This window comes from Ylistrum balloti, unplaced genomic scaffold (assembly GCF_031769215.1).
Source record: "Ylistrum balloti isolate Yb309-2 unplaced genomic scaffold, AGI_CSIRO_Ybal_v1 Utg370392, whole genome shotgun sequence".
Classification (NCBI taxonomy): domain Eukaryota; kingdom Metazoa; phylum Mollusca; class Bivalvia; order Pectinida; family Pectinidae; genus Ylistrum; species Ylistrum balloti.
Window position 1 is genome coordinate 313,977 of NW_026782271.1, and position 18,412 is coordinate 332,388.

An 18,412-nucleotide genomic window follows, 5' to 3' on the forward strand; every position below is an offset into this window, starting at 1 on the left:
TTTTGTCTTCTTCGAAATTGTTTGTTCAGGATATGTACATGTACAATGAGATGGTCTAGTGAATGGTTTTCGACCATCGTAGGCTGTGGTGTCACTAATTTGGTTCCTCATAATCTAATACAACTTAACCAGAATCCACATTTTTCATTAACTTACCTTACGACAAAAATGATAAAAAGAAGTTAACTCAGAGGGAAAAAGTTGCTGACAAATATGCAGTGTCCTCAGACAACTGATATGTAATAAGTCATAATCAGGTAGAAAACTGCAGTAGATTTGACAGTGGAAACACATAGACGGAGAAAAATGCATGTACTTCGCCAGTGATGAGTCACATACAGATATAGCTACATGTAGTAACACCGGGCTTATCACAAAATAAGTCAGGTCACGTAAAACATGTGCTCGCTCCTCTAAATCTAAATTGATCACTTTGGACATACCAGAAAACAATAACTAGCCTTTTAAATTTAATACTCACCTATGCTATGATATGGTGGCAAGATGAACGCCCTGTTCATTTCTTTTCGGTGGACAGGTTTACCGCAATGACTCCATCATTTGCAAATATTGAGAATTTGCAATTTTCAGTCTGTCTTCAAATGGTGATAGAATTCCGCGAATGTGTGTAGTATAGGCTGACACGAGGTTGTTTGGATAGTATCGGATACATTTTATTTGTCAAATCAAATTATCTGCAGCGAATTATGTGAATGTGATTGAACATGCATACGATTTTGGATATTAGGTTTCCATATATTGAAATTCGAGTGAAATATCTCGTTCTTTATGAACATATATGTAGAATACAACCTGGACCCACCAATATACATTTACGTACGCCGCACACACGACATCATCAATCCAAAATATTCTGGAAAGCAATGCCTTGTATATTCAACTAGAAAAATCGCAAGAAATATCTTTCAAGGCAAAATTTTCTAAGAACAACAGTTGTTCAACATTTTCTCTCTAAATTTGAGAGATATAATCAGTAGATCAATACCTCTACAAATAAGGGATATATGACTGTTTTCCCAACACCAACGTCACAATGCGTAGTTGGGAGTTAAGGGGTTAAACAATGAAAGCTGAGAAAAAAGCATTGTGAATTATCTGTGATTTTAAAACTAGCTTTTAAGTGTTAAGAATTAAATATCAAATGAAGTGAATTTGTTGTTAACCACAGAAGTACATTCATCGCTGTGTGCTCTTCGGAGAACTTGTCGTAAGCTGTAAGGAGTTGTTTCTTTTTATTATTATTTATAGCTTACGTGGGAAGAGAGCATAAGAAAGTATCTAAGGCATATCTAGTCATAGTAATTAGTTCAGAAAGTCACATTTTTAAAATTCTCTCTCAAGTCAATGCATTTTTTAAACCATTTTATTTGTAATTTCAGCAGTATTTCATGTGTATCAGTTTAACAATAAATTATCCAAATACAGATCAAAGTTATTTGATAAGACATTAAAATAAGGTGTACACGTGTAATATATAAATAATGTAATCATTTTAGCCTGGGTCATTAACTTCCCGTTACTGAGCTTCTGTGTGTTGATCTTATTAACTTTTTTTCAAAGTTGGATGCTCGCATGGATTTGAGTTGTCCTCCTTTCATGATACTTCACGTTGAACGTTCTTTTGAATATTGTAATTTCGCAAGCATTAAATCACCAACAAAAGAATTTATAACATTGTAGTACTGGATGTACTTATCTTTACTACGGTTAATATTGAATTGCTGTGATGACTAACTTGTTTAAACAAATCGTTGACGTGCATTTTAGTTATATCATGTTTCGATGTTATCCATTCACTCTAATGCACCAACATAAACAACACCTATATACAGACAGCTTTCTGGTTAATTGTAAAAAAAACAACAAACGGATACCTACATGTCAGGAAATGGACTAGAAAATATTATCAAAAACGATCAAGTTAATCTTTATGAAATTGTCAGCCCAATTTCTAAATCAAATGGAATATACGTGTAGCAAATGAAGTAAATTTTTTCAAATACAAGGCACAGGGCGATTCCGTGAACGCTAGAGATGGCGTAATTATTATCACATTGGTAAGGGAGATACATCTAGTACGCGCTATCATTTTTTCATTTATTTATTGTAACCAGGTCGCAAATTGGTGACGTCATCAATTTTGAGACACATTTCACGAGACATTGATCGAGAAATTAATCGGTAAGCTTTCTTCCTGTCGGGATGAGATATTACGGTCCATAGAACAAACCCATTTAAGATTCTATCAAATTGCATCAAATTGAGATAGACAATGTGACTACGAAACTCCCTGCGAATGTACATCGAAGACATCAGAACAGTGAGAGGTACAGGTAAAACCTGCTCATGTGCTTATAGTGTTACCCGACTAGGTCAAACGATAGCGGTGCTCGAAATGAGAAACTCATGTGACGTTTGCATAGAAACAGTTTAGCCTTCAAACATGTCCTGATTGAAATTTTGTTTAGGTAAAATATATAGATATACTTACTATTTTTATCCTCCCGGAAGGGTTTACTGTATCCTTCGTTCTGTCATTTCTGTTTCCATGAAACGTTCACACCCTCAGCTGACGATTACCAGTCTGCATTATTTTAGATTAGCATTTTTCGAAAACAAGTCTTGACCGTAATCATGACGAATTACCCCTGTGTAGTTTACCTCACTGTTTATATCATTTCAGCACAGAACAGGTTGTACGCCACTCGTTAACCAATGCGACATATGTGTGGAAAGATAACAATGTTGACATAGTCGTGTGGCCTCCCCTTATCACTATACCACCCTGTGGGCTATCCCGGGAGCATTTCTGAATTACATGCGCAGTGTTTCTTATCGCACTAACCAATCAAGACTACCAACAAACCTGCTGATTTGAATCGAACCTCTGACTTTTACATAATAAAATTTTCATTTAAAATGCGGTTTGAAATATATTAGCAAAAAAAATTGATTTGCGGAGATTATTTCTTTAAAAGCAACCTTCTAGATTATAATACTTATTGTATTTTCTGAGAGCTCACACACACCTTCGCACACGCACTGAGAGGGGGGAAAGAAGGGCATTAGCTCTTGGAAATCAGAATGTGTGGCCCACGTCCGAATTCGTCAACATCCCACATACATTATATGTACCAATTGATAACGGCATTAACATACACCTGTATTTATCCATTAGTCTCCCCTATATCTGACAAAGTCATAACAACACAAGTGATTTAGTCAATGAAATGAACGTAAACACACATGCAAACCCTCCCTTACCCCAAAATCGTTCTCGTATACTCAAAAATACGTTACACCAAACTTTAATCGCTCCCGTACACCCAAACGTACGTTACACCAGATTTTAATCGCTCCTGTACAACCAAACGTACGTTACATCAAATAATGACAGGATGGTTCAATCTATCTGAAAAATATCCGTTACGAGGGCGAGGTCAGTTTAGACCATTTAGTGATCAGCTTATTTTTCTTCAAAAGGACACCATTAGGACCTCTGCATAGTGATTTAGGATTTAGTAGGAGTCAAAGATTGTTTCTTTTATTTGAATGCATTGGGGTGGGGGGGGGGGTGCAAGGGAGATGTCAACTTTTTAAATTATCAATTTTGTCTAGCCCCAGTTAGGTCTTAAGCATCAGGTCTTAAGAGTTAAGTTGATAAATAAAACTGATGATTAAGGATTCACAATTTATACTTAACCAATTCTAGCCCAACATGACCCAGGAGAACCTGGTCATGACACCTCTTTTATAGAAATCAGTCCACGCAGTGGTAAGTAATTAGCATAGGTATGATTTATAGTTAACTGTAACAAAATCATTAAATGTGTGTAAGAGGTACATAATACAATGTAGCACAACTGAAAACATCTAATATAGATACAATTTGTATATGTGAACACTCACTACACGATTTAAATAAGATAAATGTTTATTTTCCTATAAAAATCCTTACAGGTGTCAATCTTTGCATTTAGGTCAATGATATGGAGGGATAGTTATATATCACATACAACTATATATTTACAACACTAGAAGTGGAAAGTGAAAAGATATATTGCACATGCATTAGCAATACAAGAGATCGCTCTGATTTTATTCACTAGTCATGTCATTATCATTCTGATTGTTGCCAATGAAAAACTAAATGCTTTCAAGCGAAATTAGACATATGATAATAGCAATCTTATCTGTGTAAACAAATGTTTCATTCACTTGATTCTTTTTCCATCCGATGGACATGTGTCTCATTTATGTTATAAATCACTATCAGAGTAGAATGACAAAGTGAAAATCGTCGAAATATTCACTATATCACTAACTATATATTTCTAACTACACGTATGACCTTTCTTGATTTTTGTTTTCGATATGAAACATTGCATTCGTTGCCCCCGTGATTGGGGGGGATGACCATTTGCTAATCAGCTCCCATGGACTTTCTTAGTCTGTATATCACCAGTGGAAAGTGATACGTCACAGATGCAGGATTTATATTTTCATTGAATTAATACATTAATGATGTAAAACTCAAGATCTACGGGAAACTCGGTAAAGCTGTGTTGTTCCACCAAAACAATGCCCCTCTTCAAAAGTCTGTTATTGCAATGGCTGCAAATAACGATTGTGGCATTTGGATTGATAGAGCATCCGCCTTATTCGCCTGATCTCGCTACATCAGACTGCCATCTATTTCCAAAATTAATCAAGTCCATTTCCGGTACCCACATTCGGTCTGATGATGACGTCATACATGAAGTGGATAACTTTCTGAACGGTCAAGAAAAGAACTATAAAAGTGGCATTGATGCTCTTATACATTGCTGGCAAAAGTTTATAGATACTGAAGGGGATTCTGTTGAAAAGTAATGTAATATGTCCGCCAAAAGTCAAACCCTTAAATATGAGACTCACAACTTATCAATCAGCCCTCTTAGTATTAAAATGTTGATGACGCTTATACCCAGAACATATTCGATGATTTACAAGCAACACAATTCTCCCTGGTATGATCTCTTAAGCAAGACTTCACACAGTTTAGCCATGAGACAAAATTAATGACTGACTTATTTAAAATTCAACCATTCATTGTAGTCAAATTTCAGCGAACTCTCCTTTAACGTGTGCAGATGTGCTGCGAAATAATCAATTTCTAATAAAACTTCAAGTTGCCTTATTCACAAACAGAAAGCTATTTAATGTTTCATAGCTCATTAACTGAAAATGGCTGTGACGGCCATATTCTGGATTTGAACATAAAATTAGCAACGTTCATCCAGAATAAGCTACTGACCAAGCATCCAAAGTTTTATCAATATCATTTGAACAGCATTTGGGTTATCAATTCAAAATAGAAAACTCAAGATGGAGGTTGTGGCGAGCATCATGGATTTTCACTTAAATAACTGTAGCAAATTCATCAGGACAGGACCTGGTACTGATCATTTACTTATACCTAAAGGCTCTAGGCAAATTAATGATAATGTAATTGATTATTCATGCCAGCTGTTTTAATGTCAACCCAACTGCGAATTGATCAAGGAAACTTTCTTCAATTGTGTGACGTAAACGGTAGTGATAAGTTTTTGTTTAAAATAGGGCTAACAATATAGTCCATAGAACTCTACAATTATCAATTTCTAAATTTGATACTTGTTAAACTTCAATGAAAAAATATCAGATTTCTGTACGTGGCTTAATTACTATCTATCACATCAACACATGGCGCAGTTTTTATTTACAAAAAACTCACCAAAACCTTTCATACCTGCATCATCATCCTGTCAGCAGGTAATGACACTGTAATAAAGCCATCACCTCATTTACATTGTTTTGGGTGTAGAAATATTTTCAATAAAAAGCATTTCTAACATAAACGAAGAAATTGCAAGTATTCCATAATACTATCTCAGAAAGCCAACATACCTACCACGTCCCGATACACAATTTCAGCTTAACACGACATGGAGGAAGATTTGAAGTTACAACACCTGTCATCACAAACCCATTCTGTGTTCTGTTGAACACTCTGCCATAGATGTATATGATAAACACTGAAACATAAAGTCTGTGAACTTACGAAATCTGACAAGTACGGTGCGAGCAACATTCAAAACTTGTTTCAGACACATCTGGAGTTTTTAAAACACGAATGAGCGTGACAGCTTACTGCATTGTATCATAAGGGCTCAGTTAAAGACAACCGTGACAAAGCAATACTCTGAATGACACATTTCAACCTACATATAGGATAAAGTACACATGTATGAGTTACTTGAGGTCGGCCGATTACGTTTATTCTGTAAAGAGTATATTGGAATCAATACTTTAATAGGACGGTCCTTTAATGGACTCTAGTTTAAAAAAAAACACTTGGTAGAAACAACACAGCTTAATATATCAACAACGCTTATTATAACAACGGAGCTTAATATATTAACAGAGCTTATTATAACAACACAGCTTAGTATATCAGCAAAGCTTATTATAACAACGGAGCTTAATATAACAACAAAGCTATTAAAAACAAGAGAGCTTAATATATCAACACAACTTATTATAACAACACTGCTGAATATATCAACACAGCTTAATATAACAACAGAGATTGATATAACAACAGAGATTAATGTATTAATCCAAATTAGACGCATCAATACTCTACTTACTCTAGTAAGTGTCTTATCAAAATGGAAATATATATCTATGTTACTAACAAAACATTTTGACTTTCAGAGTAATAATATTATTGCTTAAACCGTGATGGTGTTTTCAAGACCAGTTACCTGTACCAAGTTTTAGTTGCAGCACTTACAAGAAGTTACAAACAACAACAAATAATGAAGTTGAAATCATTTTAATTTTGCATAATCTTTCTTACAAATAAATGGTGAAGTCAAAAATAAGTGAAGAATATGCTTGCTTGACTTGAATGTTCCAGTTCCATCACACTCTGTCTATGCAACAGCAGTCCTGTTATGATACCTGAAGTTAGCATTTAGAAAAAAATGTTAATATAAGTATCATTTTGAACACTTATGAACATTTCAATCAATACTTCATCACAAAACGGTTTAAGGGTTGAATAAAATAGAAATGCAATGTCCATTTCACAAGCTGTATCATATCAATAATGCATGTGCTAACAAATTTGTTGACAGAAATTATTTAGGAATATAGCTATCAAAATCATCAAATGTATAATTAGTCAGTTCCTATATGGTATCAATTCAGACAATTCAAATTTTACATGTGTACATAACACAAAACAACACTTTAATGCAGTTGAAGTAAGTAAGGATTGAGAGTATAACTGTTATCGTAGTACTACATTTATCAAACTACTTTCCTAATTAGAAAGGTTTCCAGATTATAGGGGTTGTTGGATCTTGACATTCAAAATATAATGTGTAAGGCTCACAGACTCAACCTGAAACAGTGAAAAAATTACAATAAAACAATTACTTTTCAATACACATGTTACTTCAAAGATATAACTTCTGTATTATCATTTTTGTCTTCTTCGAAATTGTTTGTTCAGGATATGTACATGTACAATGAGATGGTCTAGTGAATGGTTTTCGACCATCGTAGGCTGTGGTATCACTAATTTGGTTCCTCATAATCTAATACAACTTAACCAGAATCCACATTTTTCATTAACTTACCTTACGACAAAAATGATAAAAAGAAGTTAATCAGAGGGAAAAAGTTGCTGACAAATATGCAGTGTCCTCAGACAACTGATATGTAATAAGTCATAATCAGGTAGAAAACTGCAGTAGATTTGACAGTGGAAACACATAGACGGAGAAAAACGCATGTACTTCGCCAGTGATGAGTCACATACAGATGTATATAGCTACATGTAATAACACCGGGCTTATCACAAAATAAGTCAGGTCACGTAAAACATGTGCTCGCTCCTCTAAATCTAAATTGATCACTTTGGACATACCAGAAAACAATAACTAGCCTTTTCAATTTAATACTCACCTATGCTATGATATGGTGGCAAGATGAACGCCCTGTTAATTTCTTTTCGGTGGACAGGTTTACCCCAATGACTCCATCATTTGCAAATATTGAGAATTCGCAATTTTCAGTCTGTCTTCAAATGGTGATAGAATTCCGCGAATGTGTGTAGTATAGGCTGACACGAGGTTGTTTGGATAGTATCGGATACATTTTATTTGTCAAATCAAATTATCTGCAGCGAATTATGTGAATGTGATGGAATATGCATACGATTTTGGATATTAGGTTTCCATATATTGAAATTCGAGTGAAATATCTCGTTCTTTATGAACATATATGTAGAATACAACCTGGACCCACCAATATACATTTAAGTACACCGTACACACGACATCATCAATCCAAAATATTCTGGAAAGCAATGCCTTGTATATTCAACTAGAAAAAACGCAAGAAATATCTTTCAAGGCAAAATTTACTAAGAACAAAAGTTGTTCAACATTTGCTTCAATTTCATGATATATATATATAATCAGTAGATCAATACCTCTACAAATAAGGGATATATGACTGTTTTCCCAACACCAACATCACAATGCGTAGAAATGCGTAGTTGGGAGTTAAGGGGTTAAACAATGAAAGTTGAGAGAAAAGCATTGTTAATTATCTGTGATTTTAAAACTAGCTTTTAAGTGTTAAGAATTAAATATCAAATGAAGTGAATTTGTTGTTAACCACAGAAGTACATTCATCGCTGTGTGCTCTTCGGAGAACTTGTCGTAAGCTGTAAGGAGTTGTTTCTTTTTATGATTATTTATAGCTTACGTGGGAAGAGAGCATAAGAAAGTATCTAATTCATATCTAATCATAGTAATTAGTTCAGAAAGTCACATTTTTAAAATTCTCTCTCAAGTCAATGCATTTTTTAAACCATTTTATTTGTAATTTCAGCAGTATTTCATGTGTATCAGTTTAACAATAAATTATCCAAATACAGATCAAAGTTATTTGATAAGACATTATAATAAGGTGTACACGTGTAATATATAAATAATGTAATCATTTTAGCCTGGGTCATTAACTTCCCGTTACTGAGCTTCTGTGTGTTGATCTTATTAACTTTTTTTTCAAAGTTGGATGCTCACATGGATTTGAGTTGTCCTCCTTTCATGAGACAGCACATGATACTTTACGTTGAACGTTCTTTTGAATATTGTAATTTCGCAAGCATTAAATCACCAACAAAAGAATTTATAACATTGTAGTACTGGATGTACTTATCTTTACTACGGTTAATATTGAATTGCTGTGATGACTAACGCATACTTTGTTTTAACAAATCGTTGACGTGCATTTTAGTGATATCATGTTTAAAAGCTATCCATTCACTCGAATGTTTGTTTTCATTTTGATACTTATGCAGCAACATAAACAACACCTATATACAGACAGCTTTCTGATTAAAATGTAAAAAAACCAACAAACGGATACCTACATGTCAGGAAATCAAAAAAGATAAAGTTATTCTTTACCAGCAACCAATGCTGTGAATGAACGGTCAGTATCAGCATTACGCAGAATCAAAACCTATCTGCGATCAACAATAACAAAACAACGTCTGAACAACTGCATGCTACTTCATGTCCACAAAGAGGCGACTGCATTTATTAATTCAGTTGATGTTGCAAATGAGAGGGTATTTGGAAAGTTCACATCAGATGACTGATTTCGCATAGTTTCTTTGTTTGATAAGGTCAAGTAAAACTTGTCAGTACAACAGTTTAAAACTGATAATTTAGGCCACAATCATTTCATTAATAAGCAGTCTTTACAATGAATAGCTAAAAAAATAAGTAAAATAATTACCGTAAATATTCGCGTATAGTGCGCACTTTTTCAAGCTAAAACTGTCGTGTCAAAAAGGGGGTGCGCATTATACGCAGGAACATGCCATTCTTTCGGGTTATGATTCCCGAGTTCTGCGTCCGCCATATTGGATTACCTCCCTTCACATAGTTATATTTAAAAATTGTCGGTCTTATACGATAATTTGGAGATAAAAACAACAACAAAGTAAATTAAAATAAATTTCGAATGTTTTAATCATCGGCCATTCATGCTAGCATTACGGTGAATCTAATTTTTTTTTTTCGTTTCCCGTCGTTCAAATAATGACGGTCTTATTATTGGTCGGGGCTATAGTAGTGTCTGAATTTCTGCCTCATTTTGATGATGTATCTGTGGAATTCAATGAATACGGAAGTTTTTGTTCGATTGTCGTTCTGTTCCTGAATCGGACAGCCCATCCCACCGATGCCCAAAGTTGGTGACTCCATGACCTCTCTTGTTCTGCATGGCCCGCACGCGCAGTTCTGTTATACTGGCAGCGATGCCGGCATCTCGGCGATCGCATACAAAGATGAACAGCTCTCTCTCCATCTCTGGGTGTTTCGCTGTCGCACCTATGTCAGCCCTTCTGGTCAGTGGGTTGGGACTTTAGAAGGTCTTTTGTTCCCTTCCGTGCCTTGATATTTCACTCCGGAATGTCGAAGTGGCGACCGGCGGCACGAAACTCAAGTCTCTCGGCGTAGTCAATGGCGTTCACTGTTTCCCCATGTCGAAGTCGGTGTAAACAATCTATAACTAAGTACCTTCGGATACCGCGGTAGGTACAGATATGGGGACAAGGTATGATTGAAACTTTTCAGACAGTTAAAACAACATCGTTTTCTGAGCAATAGTACGCGTTCAGCCGAAGCCGGGTTTCATCAATCTCCTCATACTCAATTATCCAATTAGCCAAGCCTTTCATGCTTCTTAAGTCAGGCACCTGTGTGAATTTGTTTACATAAGGTAAATTAATATGTTAGGGTCACGATTATTGTGGTTTCCTAAGTATCAATGGATCAAACCATAGCTGTTTCATCGCGGTACCAGTAGCCAAAAGTGAAATTCAATAAAACTAGGCAGAATATGAACAAAAGAAAGATTAACACAGATACTCCTAGTGTTCCGGAAGAGTAAATTAGCAATGAATCAACTTCAAAATATATTGACTATGATTAAGGGATTCACAATTTATACTTAACAAATTTCTAGCCGAACATGACCTAGGAGAACCTGGTCATGGCACCTCTTTTATAGAAATCAGTCCACGCAGTGGTAAGTAATTAGCATAGGTATGATTTATAGTTAACTGTAACAAAATCATTAAATGTCTGTAAGAGGTACATAACACAATGTAGCACAACTGAAAACATTTAATATAGGATGCAATTTGTATATGTGAACACTTACTACACGATTTAAATAAGAAATGTCTATTTTCCTATAAAATTTCTTGCAGGTGTCAATCTTTGCATTTAGGTCAATGATATGGAGGGATAGTTATATATCACATACAATTATATATTTACAACACTAGAAGTGAAATGTGAAAACGATATATTGCACATGTATTACCAATACCAGAGATCGCTCTGATTTTATTCACTAGTCATGTCATTATCATTCTGATTGTTGCCAATGAAAAACTAAATGCTTTCAAGCGAAATTAGACATATGATAATAGCAATCTTATCTGTGTAAACAAATCGACATTTATTTAATAATAAAGGAATATTGATAGGTTTGTTAAATTTATATTTATTTTTTTCACAAACCATGGAATAGCTCTTACCAATCTTTGAGCAACTGGTGCCAGAGGTAAGTACGATCAGCTGTTAAACGGTATAATTATATTGTATAACTGTTCAATATTACCTTTTATTGATAGATTCAGTAATGGATTTTCCATGAAAGATTCACATTTATCACAATGTCTTTATCAAACTTAAATTGAAAACATTTTCTTAAAATCAAATAGTCGCCATATTTTTTTATAGACTTTTTTTTTCATTTTAACCCCTTGCCATCTTGGACGGCTCAGTGTAAACCATCTAGGAACTACAATTTAAGTATGGGTTGTTCAGCTCCAGCCAGATCTGTGTAATTTCCTCTGGGGAGTTCTTATGTCCAGATATTACATTTTTATATACACATCCACGAGGGGCACGATATAGACAGGAGAAATCCCAATTGTCAATAATATCAGCTTTTATCCTTTTTCTACATAGGCCAGTGATGTAAACATCTTCGAGCCAAAAGAATGGTTCAGTGAAGGTCGATTGGTACAGTTTGGTCAAAATATCACCGGATATGACGTAACTAGTTCCACTGGTGTAGTATGGATAATATTTGTCTCTATACATCTTCTCCGAAGTGTACCATTTCGATGTTTTGTTGCGGATGGGTTTTGACAAAGCGATTCTTTGACCAATCACTGCGTTACGTTTTTCAGTAGAGTTTAAGTAATTTATTAGATACGGTACATTTATAAACATATCATCGTCTGCCTTCAACACATAGCTCGTGTTCACACAGAATTTACTGGTCCATTTCAAAATAAATATAGATTTCAAAGTAAGATTTCTATATGAATCCATGAAATTGTCTTGTACAATATCGTGATAATGTTCACTTTCGTTTAAAATGGCGCGCTGAATTTTCGTATCATTCGGATTCCCCAAGAAAAACAATAATTTAACTTTATTGTTATTATGTACTATAGATCCCCAAGTATTCCGAATAACGGATCGTTGTTTAAAGCCTGACGAGGAGACAGAAACAGCAATAAATAAAAACACTTCCTCGCCCCCCTTACTACATGCATCATCTTCATGAATAACATATTTAAGTCGGCCGCCTTCTTTCTCTTGACAAATACATTTTAGATCCCTTTGAACAGGAAATAGAAGTTGTGTATATGGATTTTTGTCTGTGGTTGTTAGCACAAGTGAGGAAATGACGACGAAGCCGACAGCAAGAACTAGCATTATAATCCAGCATTGCAGTTTCCTCCAAGTAGCAAATCTGCATGCTAGTATATGACCTCCCTGTAAATAAGAGTCAAAGCTAATCAAAGTTGTATTAATGAGTTTTAATTGGTAAATGCTTGGAAATTTGGTGTGTAAGGGAATCATGATTTTTTTCCAATAACATAAGACATTAAATATTATTCGACCCATTACTGTAATTAACATTATATATAAGTTCATATCAATGTAGATATATGATAGTAATATGCACTACAGTGCCACTGAAATAAACATAAAGCAGTACACTAATATACAACTGTATGTAAATATCAATATATCTCATTAATAAAAAATACAAAATAATCACCGTGCATTAGACTAAACAAAATACATGCGAACAACTGTAGTTCAGACAAAAATGAAATTGTAGCCAGTAGTTTTTTTTAATTTTCTATCATCTAAGCCTCTTTAAAATGAGATGTTGGTATTTTGAAAAACATATTCCAGACTCGTCTGAAAGATAAAAAAAATTAGGAAACCATTGGCCGAAAGAAAATCACAACACACTGATACATTTTGGCCTGTTAAACCCTTCAGGTTGAGTTCCCGTCGAGCGGGACCAGAGGTTTCTTTTCCGTGGAGGAGAAAACGGTGGCACGGTGAGTTAATCTCGCCATTTTATCTTACAAAACGTTTGCTGCTCTCCTAGTTTGATAGAAAGTAAAAGTCACTTACCCAATGCAATTGCTTGACAGATTAGGTGATTACTTCTGGATATGTAAAATTTCTATAATTTCCTTGTCAACAACGTGAATATATATAGCGTTTTCTTTTAATTACAACTAATCTGAACACTGAAAGTGTATTTCTCAAAACGTTGAAATCATTCTCCATTACATTTTGTAATGTTACTTTAAATAGAATTCTGGTTTAATTGTGAATGACACAATACTTTTAAAATGCGATGTTGGAAATTGTGTTTCTCCTCGGCTTATCATTCATGTTTAGAAATCACTACGCGTATTGAAATTATGGCGATATTAAGTGAATCGTCTTTTAGGAGGTTAGGTTGCTTAAAGCAAGACACGTTTGTGTTTCTTAACAAGAAAATGATATGAGTTGATAACATGAACAATTGTGTCGCCGTTTAGCATCAAACGTATTATTTCAGAGACCTAAAACTTTCTTTGGAGTATATATGCGGTGTAAAAAAAAATCACGATTGATAGAAAACACGATATACAGTCACGTGGTCGAGAAAACTGTATTGAAATCTGGCATATCCGGAAGTTATCTTTTCTGTTGAGCAATTTCATTGGGTAAATGCCTGAATATTGACAAAAAACATGGAGACATCTTCAACTATATGTTAGAAAGACAAAAGTACGAGTAAAACTCATCATACCGCCGTTTCCCCCGTTGGAAGAGGAAACCCTGACCCCATTCGAAGGAAACATACCTGATGGGGTTAACAGAATGTGATACATCGACACAATTTATGGGAATACAAATCAAATTAATGTAGATTAAAAGTACATCATCAATTTATGTAAGCGTAAAGTTTGTGTAAATACCATTTGTTATTCAGTTAACATGATTTAAACTGAAGTGTAATAATACATTATACAATGTTGTAAAAAGAAAGTGTACCTGTGTGGCATGGCTTTCAAATGTTCATGGAAAACATCATTTGTTCCTTCTTATTATCTTCTTTCTGACAATTACCTTTAGTCTTATTATGATTGTTTTGAAAAGAGAATTATCACAGGAAAATAAACTTACCTTAGTGCTAATCAAATGCTTAACATCCATTTCGCTTCAATTTGTCCACCGAAGAGAAAGCAGCTGAGTGACCAGTGTATTCATAGTATTGACCTGTCCGTGTATATATTATATATATTACGAGTTATCTTACAATGTAAACAGTTTACCATTCAAAGCGATGTTTTGAATACGTGACCTCTATTATCAGTGGAACTTCTCATGATACAAGTGAAATCAAAGGTTCATTATGTTTTAAACACAACATTGATATGATTGTACAGCATATAAGGTTAAAATATTTGACCATGCCCCCGAATTAATCTTAAGCTTTATTCGAAATTCAATAACACCAACAGGATCCTGATAAGAAGAAGAATAATTTCTGATAGGCAAGTAGACGGATTCACCGAAATGTAAATGAATAATTGCTACACGCAATATTTCAAACGAAAACCGCCCTATTTACACTTCAGTTACCTGCCTGTTTTCATTTGATGATAAAGATGTAAGGATTTAAACGAAATACAAGAATTCATTTTCTTTTTAACTTGGTTTTCGAAAAAGCGTGTTGTAGGATCTTGTTTGCACATTGCCGAAGTAAACGATGATACAATCAGAAGGAATTCCAGGAAGGACAACTTCGGGTTCAGTTATCTGTGGACAAAAATAAGTTAGTATAAGATACCATATCGCAACAACCATCCCCCCTACTTTTGCCCCTCCCCCAAAACTCAAACAAACGAGAAAAAAAATCAAAAGAAACAATGCCAGACTTTGTTAATAAGCATACTTTTTCCCTTTGTCAGTGGACCAAAACATCAGAAAGGATTTCTGTAAATGGTCGTCAGCTTTTTATGCAAAGCATTTAAACATAACGCAAAACTTCAACGCGGTAAAATGTTGTTGTTTTCATAGCCAGAAAAGTAACACCCTAGTGTTGCTTTCGCAACTTTTTTTCTCTTCATGCGATAGTATGGTTTGACTAAACGTAAAAAACCGATGATAGATTGAGATCGTGTAGTAAAACACAACATAGGTTACAACTTACTTATGAAACACCTTGTTTTACTCTCCTTTTTTTTCAGAAGTCTCCTTGTACATCTCACTTTTATTAATCTTCTCCCCTCCTATAGTGTTCCATCAAAGGGATTTTGCACAAATTTTTGCCACTTATTAGGCCATCTCCCGACATTACACTACACAATAACCATAGATAGCACAACTTACCAAGCCCTCTCCTGACATTACAATACACAATAACCATAGATAGCACAACTTACCAAGCCCTCTCCTGACATTACAATACACAAGAACTACAGATAACACAACTTACTACGACCTCACCCTACATTACACTACACAATAACTACAGATAACACAACTTATCAGGCCCTCTCCTGACATTACAATACACAATAACCATAGATAGCACAACTTACCAAGCCCTCTCCTGACATTACAATACACAATAACCATAGATAGCACAACTTATCAAGCCCTCTCCTGACATTACAATACACAATAACCATAGATAGCACAACTTATCAAGCCCTCTCCTGACATTACAATACACAATAACCATAGATAGCACAACTTACCAAGCCCTCTCCTGACATTACAATACACAATATCAATAGATAGCACAACTTATCAAGCCCTCTCCTGACATTACAATACACAATAACTACAGATAACACAACTTACTACGACCTCACCCTACATTACAATACACAATAACTACAGATAACACAACTTACTACGACCTCACCCTACATTACAATACACAATAACCATAGATAGCACAACTTACCAAGCCCTCTCCTGACATTACAATACGCAATAACTACAGATAACACAACTTACTACGACCTCACCCTACATTACAATACACAATAACCATAGATAGCACAACATACCAAGCCCTCTCCTGACATTACAATACACAATAACTACAGATAACACAACTTACTACGACCTCACCCTACATTACACTTCACAATAACTACAGTTAACACAACTTATCAGGCCCTCTCCTGACATTACAATACACAATAACCATAGATAGCACAACTTACCAAGCCCTCTCCTGACATTACAATACACAATAACCATAGATAGCACAACTTACCAAGCCCTCTCCTGACATTACACTACACAATTACCATAGATAGCACAACTTACCAAGCCCTCTCCTGACATTACAATACACAATAACCATATATAGCACAACTTACCAAGCCCTCTCCTGACATTACAATACACATTAACTACAGATAACACAACTTACTACGACCTCACCCTACATTACACTACACAATAACTACAGATAACACAACTTATCAAGCCCTCTCCCAACATTACACTACACAATAACTAGAGATAACACAACTTACAAAGCCCTCTCAACATTACACTTCACAATAACCATAGATAGCACAACTTACCAAGCCCTCTCCTGACATTACAATACACAATAACTACAGATAACACAACTTACTACGACCTCACCCTACATTACACTACACAATAACTACAGATAACACAACTTATCAGGCCCTCTCCCAACATTACAGTACACAATAACTACACATAACACAAGTTACTAGGCCCTCTCAACATTACACTTCACAATAACTAGAGAAAACACATCTTACTAAGCCCTCTCATTGAGATTTATGACTTAAATTAATAACTAACATCCAATAAGTCCATTCCTTTTGTAATCTATTTGCTTGGTTGTCGCAACATCAAACCATGTTCATAATTTTCAAGTAACAAATCCATGATTTTTTTAAGCCTTATATGATAATATACCATGTACTAAATGCGATACTTATTTAAATCTTTTTTTGACCAAGTCTTGAGAGTCAATTATGTCGGGTAAAATCAGAAACGTTAAATAGAGGAATTTGAGACTGTTTTTCTACTAGTTGTGTCAATTGCAATAAAATGTATGTTTGTATCTATTTTGATATCTGATTCTTATGATTATCTCGAAACGTGCTAGTTATAACGTATGAATTGATATTTCTGTTCAATGATTATATCAAGGAATATATTGAATTGAAGTGCTGTATCAATTAGAGTTAATTAGCGTTGCTGTGTTTATAAACCATTTTTCTCCAAAAGTTCCTAATTATTATTTTCAAAACAAACAGTATAGTAGAAATCTCAATTTTCAAATTGATTTTTATAACTTTTATGACAAATACTTTCTGTTTACTTAAGATTTAAAAAAAAACAAAACAAAAAGCGTGTTTGAGCTGAAATATCACCTTATATCGAAGAAAGTAATTTTTGAATCCGTGGCACTAAAAATTTCAATAACATTCCGTTTGATCAATGTAATCGATATGATTCGTCATTTTAATGTATTAGTATTATTTTGGTTACGAAAATGAGATTCCCTTTTCAGTGTCCGACGAATTGGCTTTGGTCAGGGCGGTCAGTACAAAGACAGCATATATTTTGTATTGAACGGGGCAACAAACAGAAGATTTTAACGACTCGACGAACAAACACAAAGGCTTACACCAGAAAAGCATCCCTGACCACACTCCGTAATATGTCCATGGGTAAAATGTCTTTTTATAAATTTGAATTTATATGTTGACCGGATTGGGAAGGAAGAGGTACCGCTCGATATTTCGTGGTTTACTTAAATGATTGAAACAATGTAGGAATAATGAAATGGAAATTGCCACATGTAACACCTCCTTTAAGAGTAAGTGTATAATTTGCCATTCATTATCGTGTCATCTCTGATCAGAGACGGATGGGGAGCGGGCCGG

General features: G+C 34.7%; 2 protein-coding genes across 2 annotated transcripts in view; both read right to left on the minus strand.

Annotated features, from left to right (window-relative positions):
* The window catches only part of LOC132554325 (beta-1,3-galactosyltransferase 1-like), a 22,663-nt gene extending 12,223 nt beyond the window's left edge, over positions 1 to 10,440 (minus strand). The window contains exon 1 of the mRNA XM_060218631.1: positions 10,260 to 10,440. Within this exon, the coding sequence (XP_060074614.1) occupies positions 10,260 to 10,440 (181 nt within the window). The remainder of the gene's footprint in view (positions 1 to 10,259) is intronic.
* A 1,499-nt stretch (positions 10,441 to 11,939) lies between these two features.
* LOC132554326 (beta-1,3-galactosyltransferase 1-like) lies at positions 11,940 to 14,669 on the minus strand. The gene is made up of 2 exons (XM_060218632.1): positions 14,640 to 14,669; positions 11,940 to 12,935 (listed from the first exon to the last, which is right to left on the minus strand). Exons 1-2 carry the CDS (start codon positions 14,667 to 14,669, stop codon positions 11,940 to 11,942), a joined length of 1,026 nt encoding a protein of 341 aa, XP_060074615.1.
* Between the last annotated feature and the right edge of the window lie 3,743 nt (positions 14,670 to 18,412).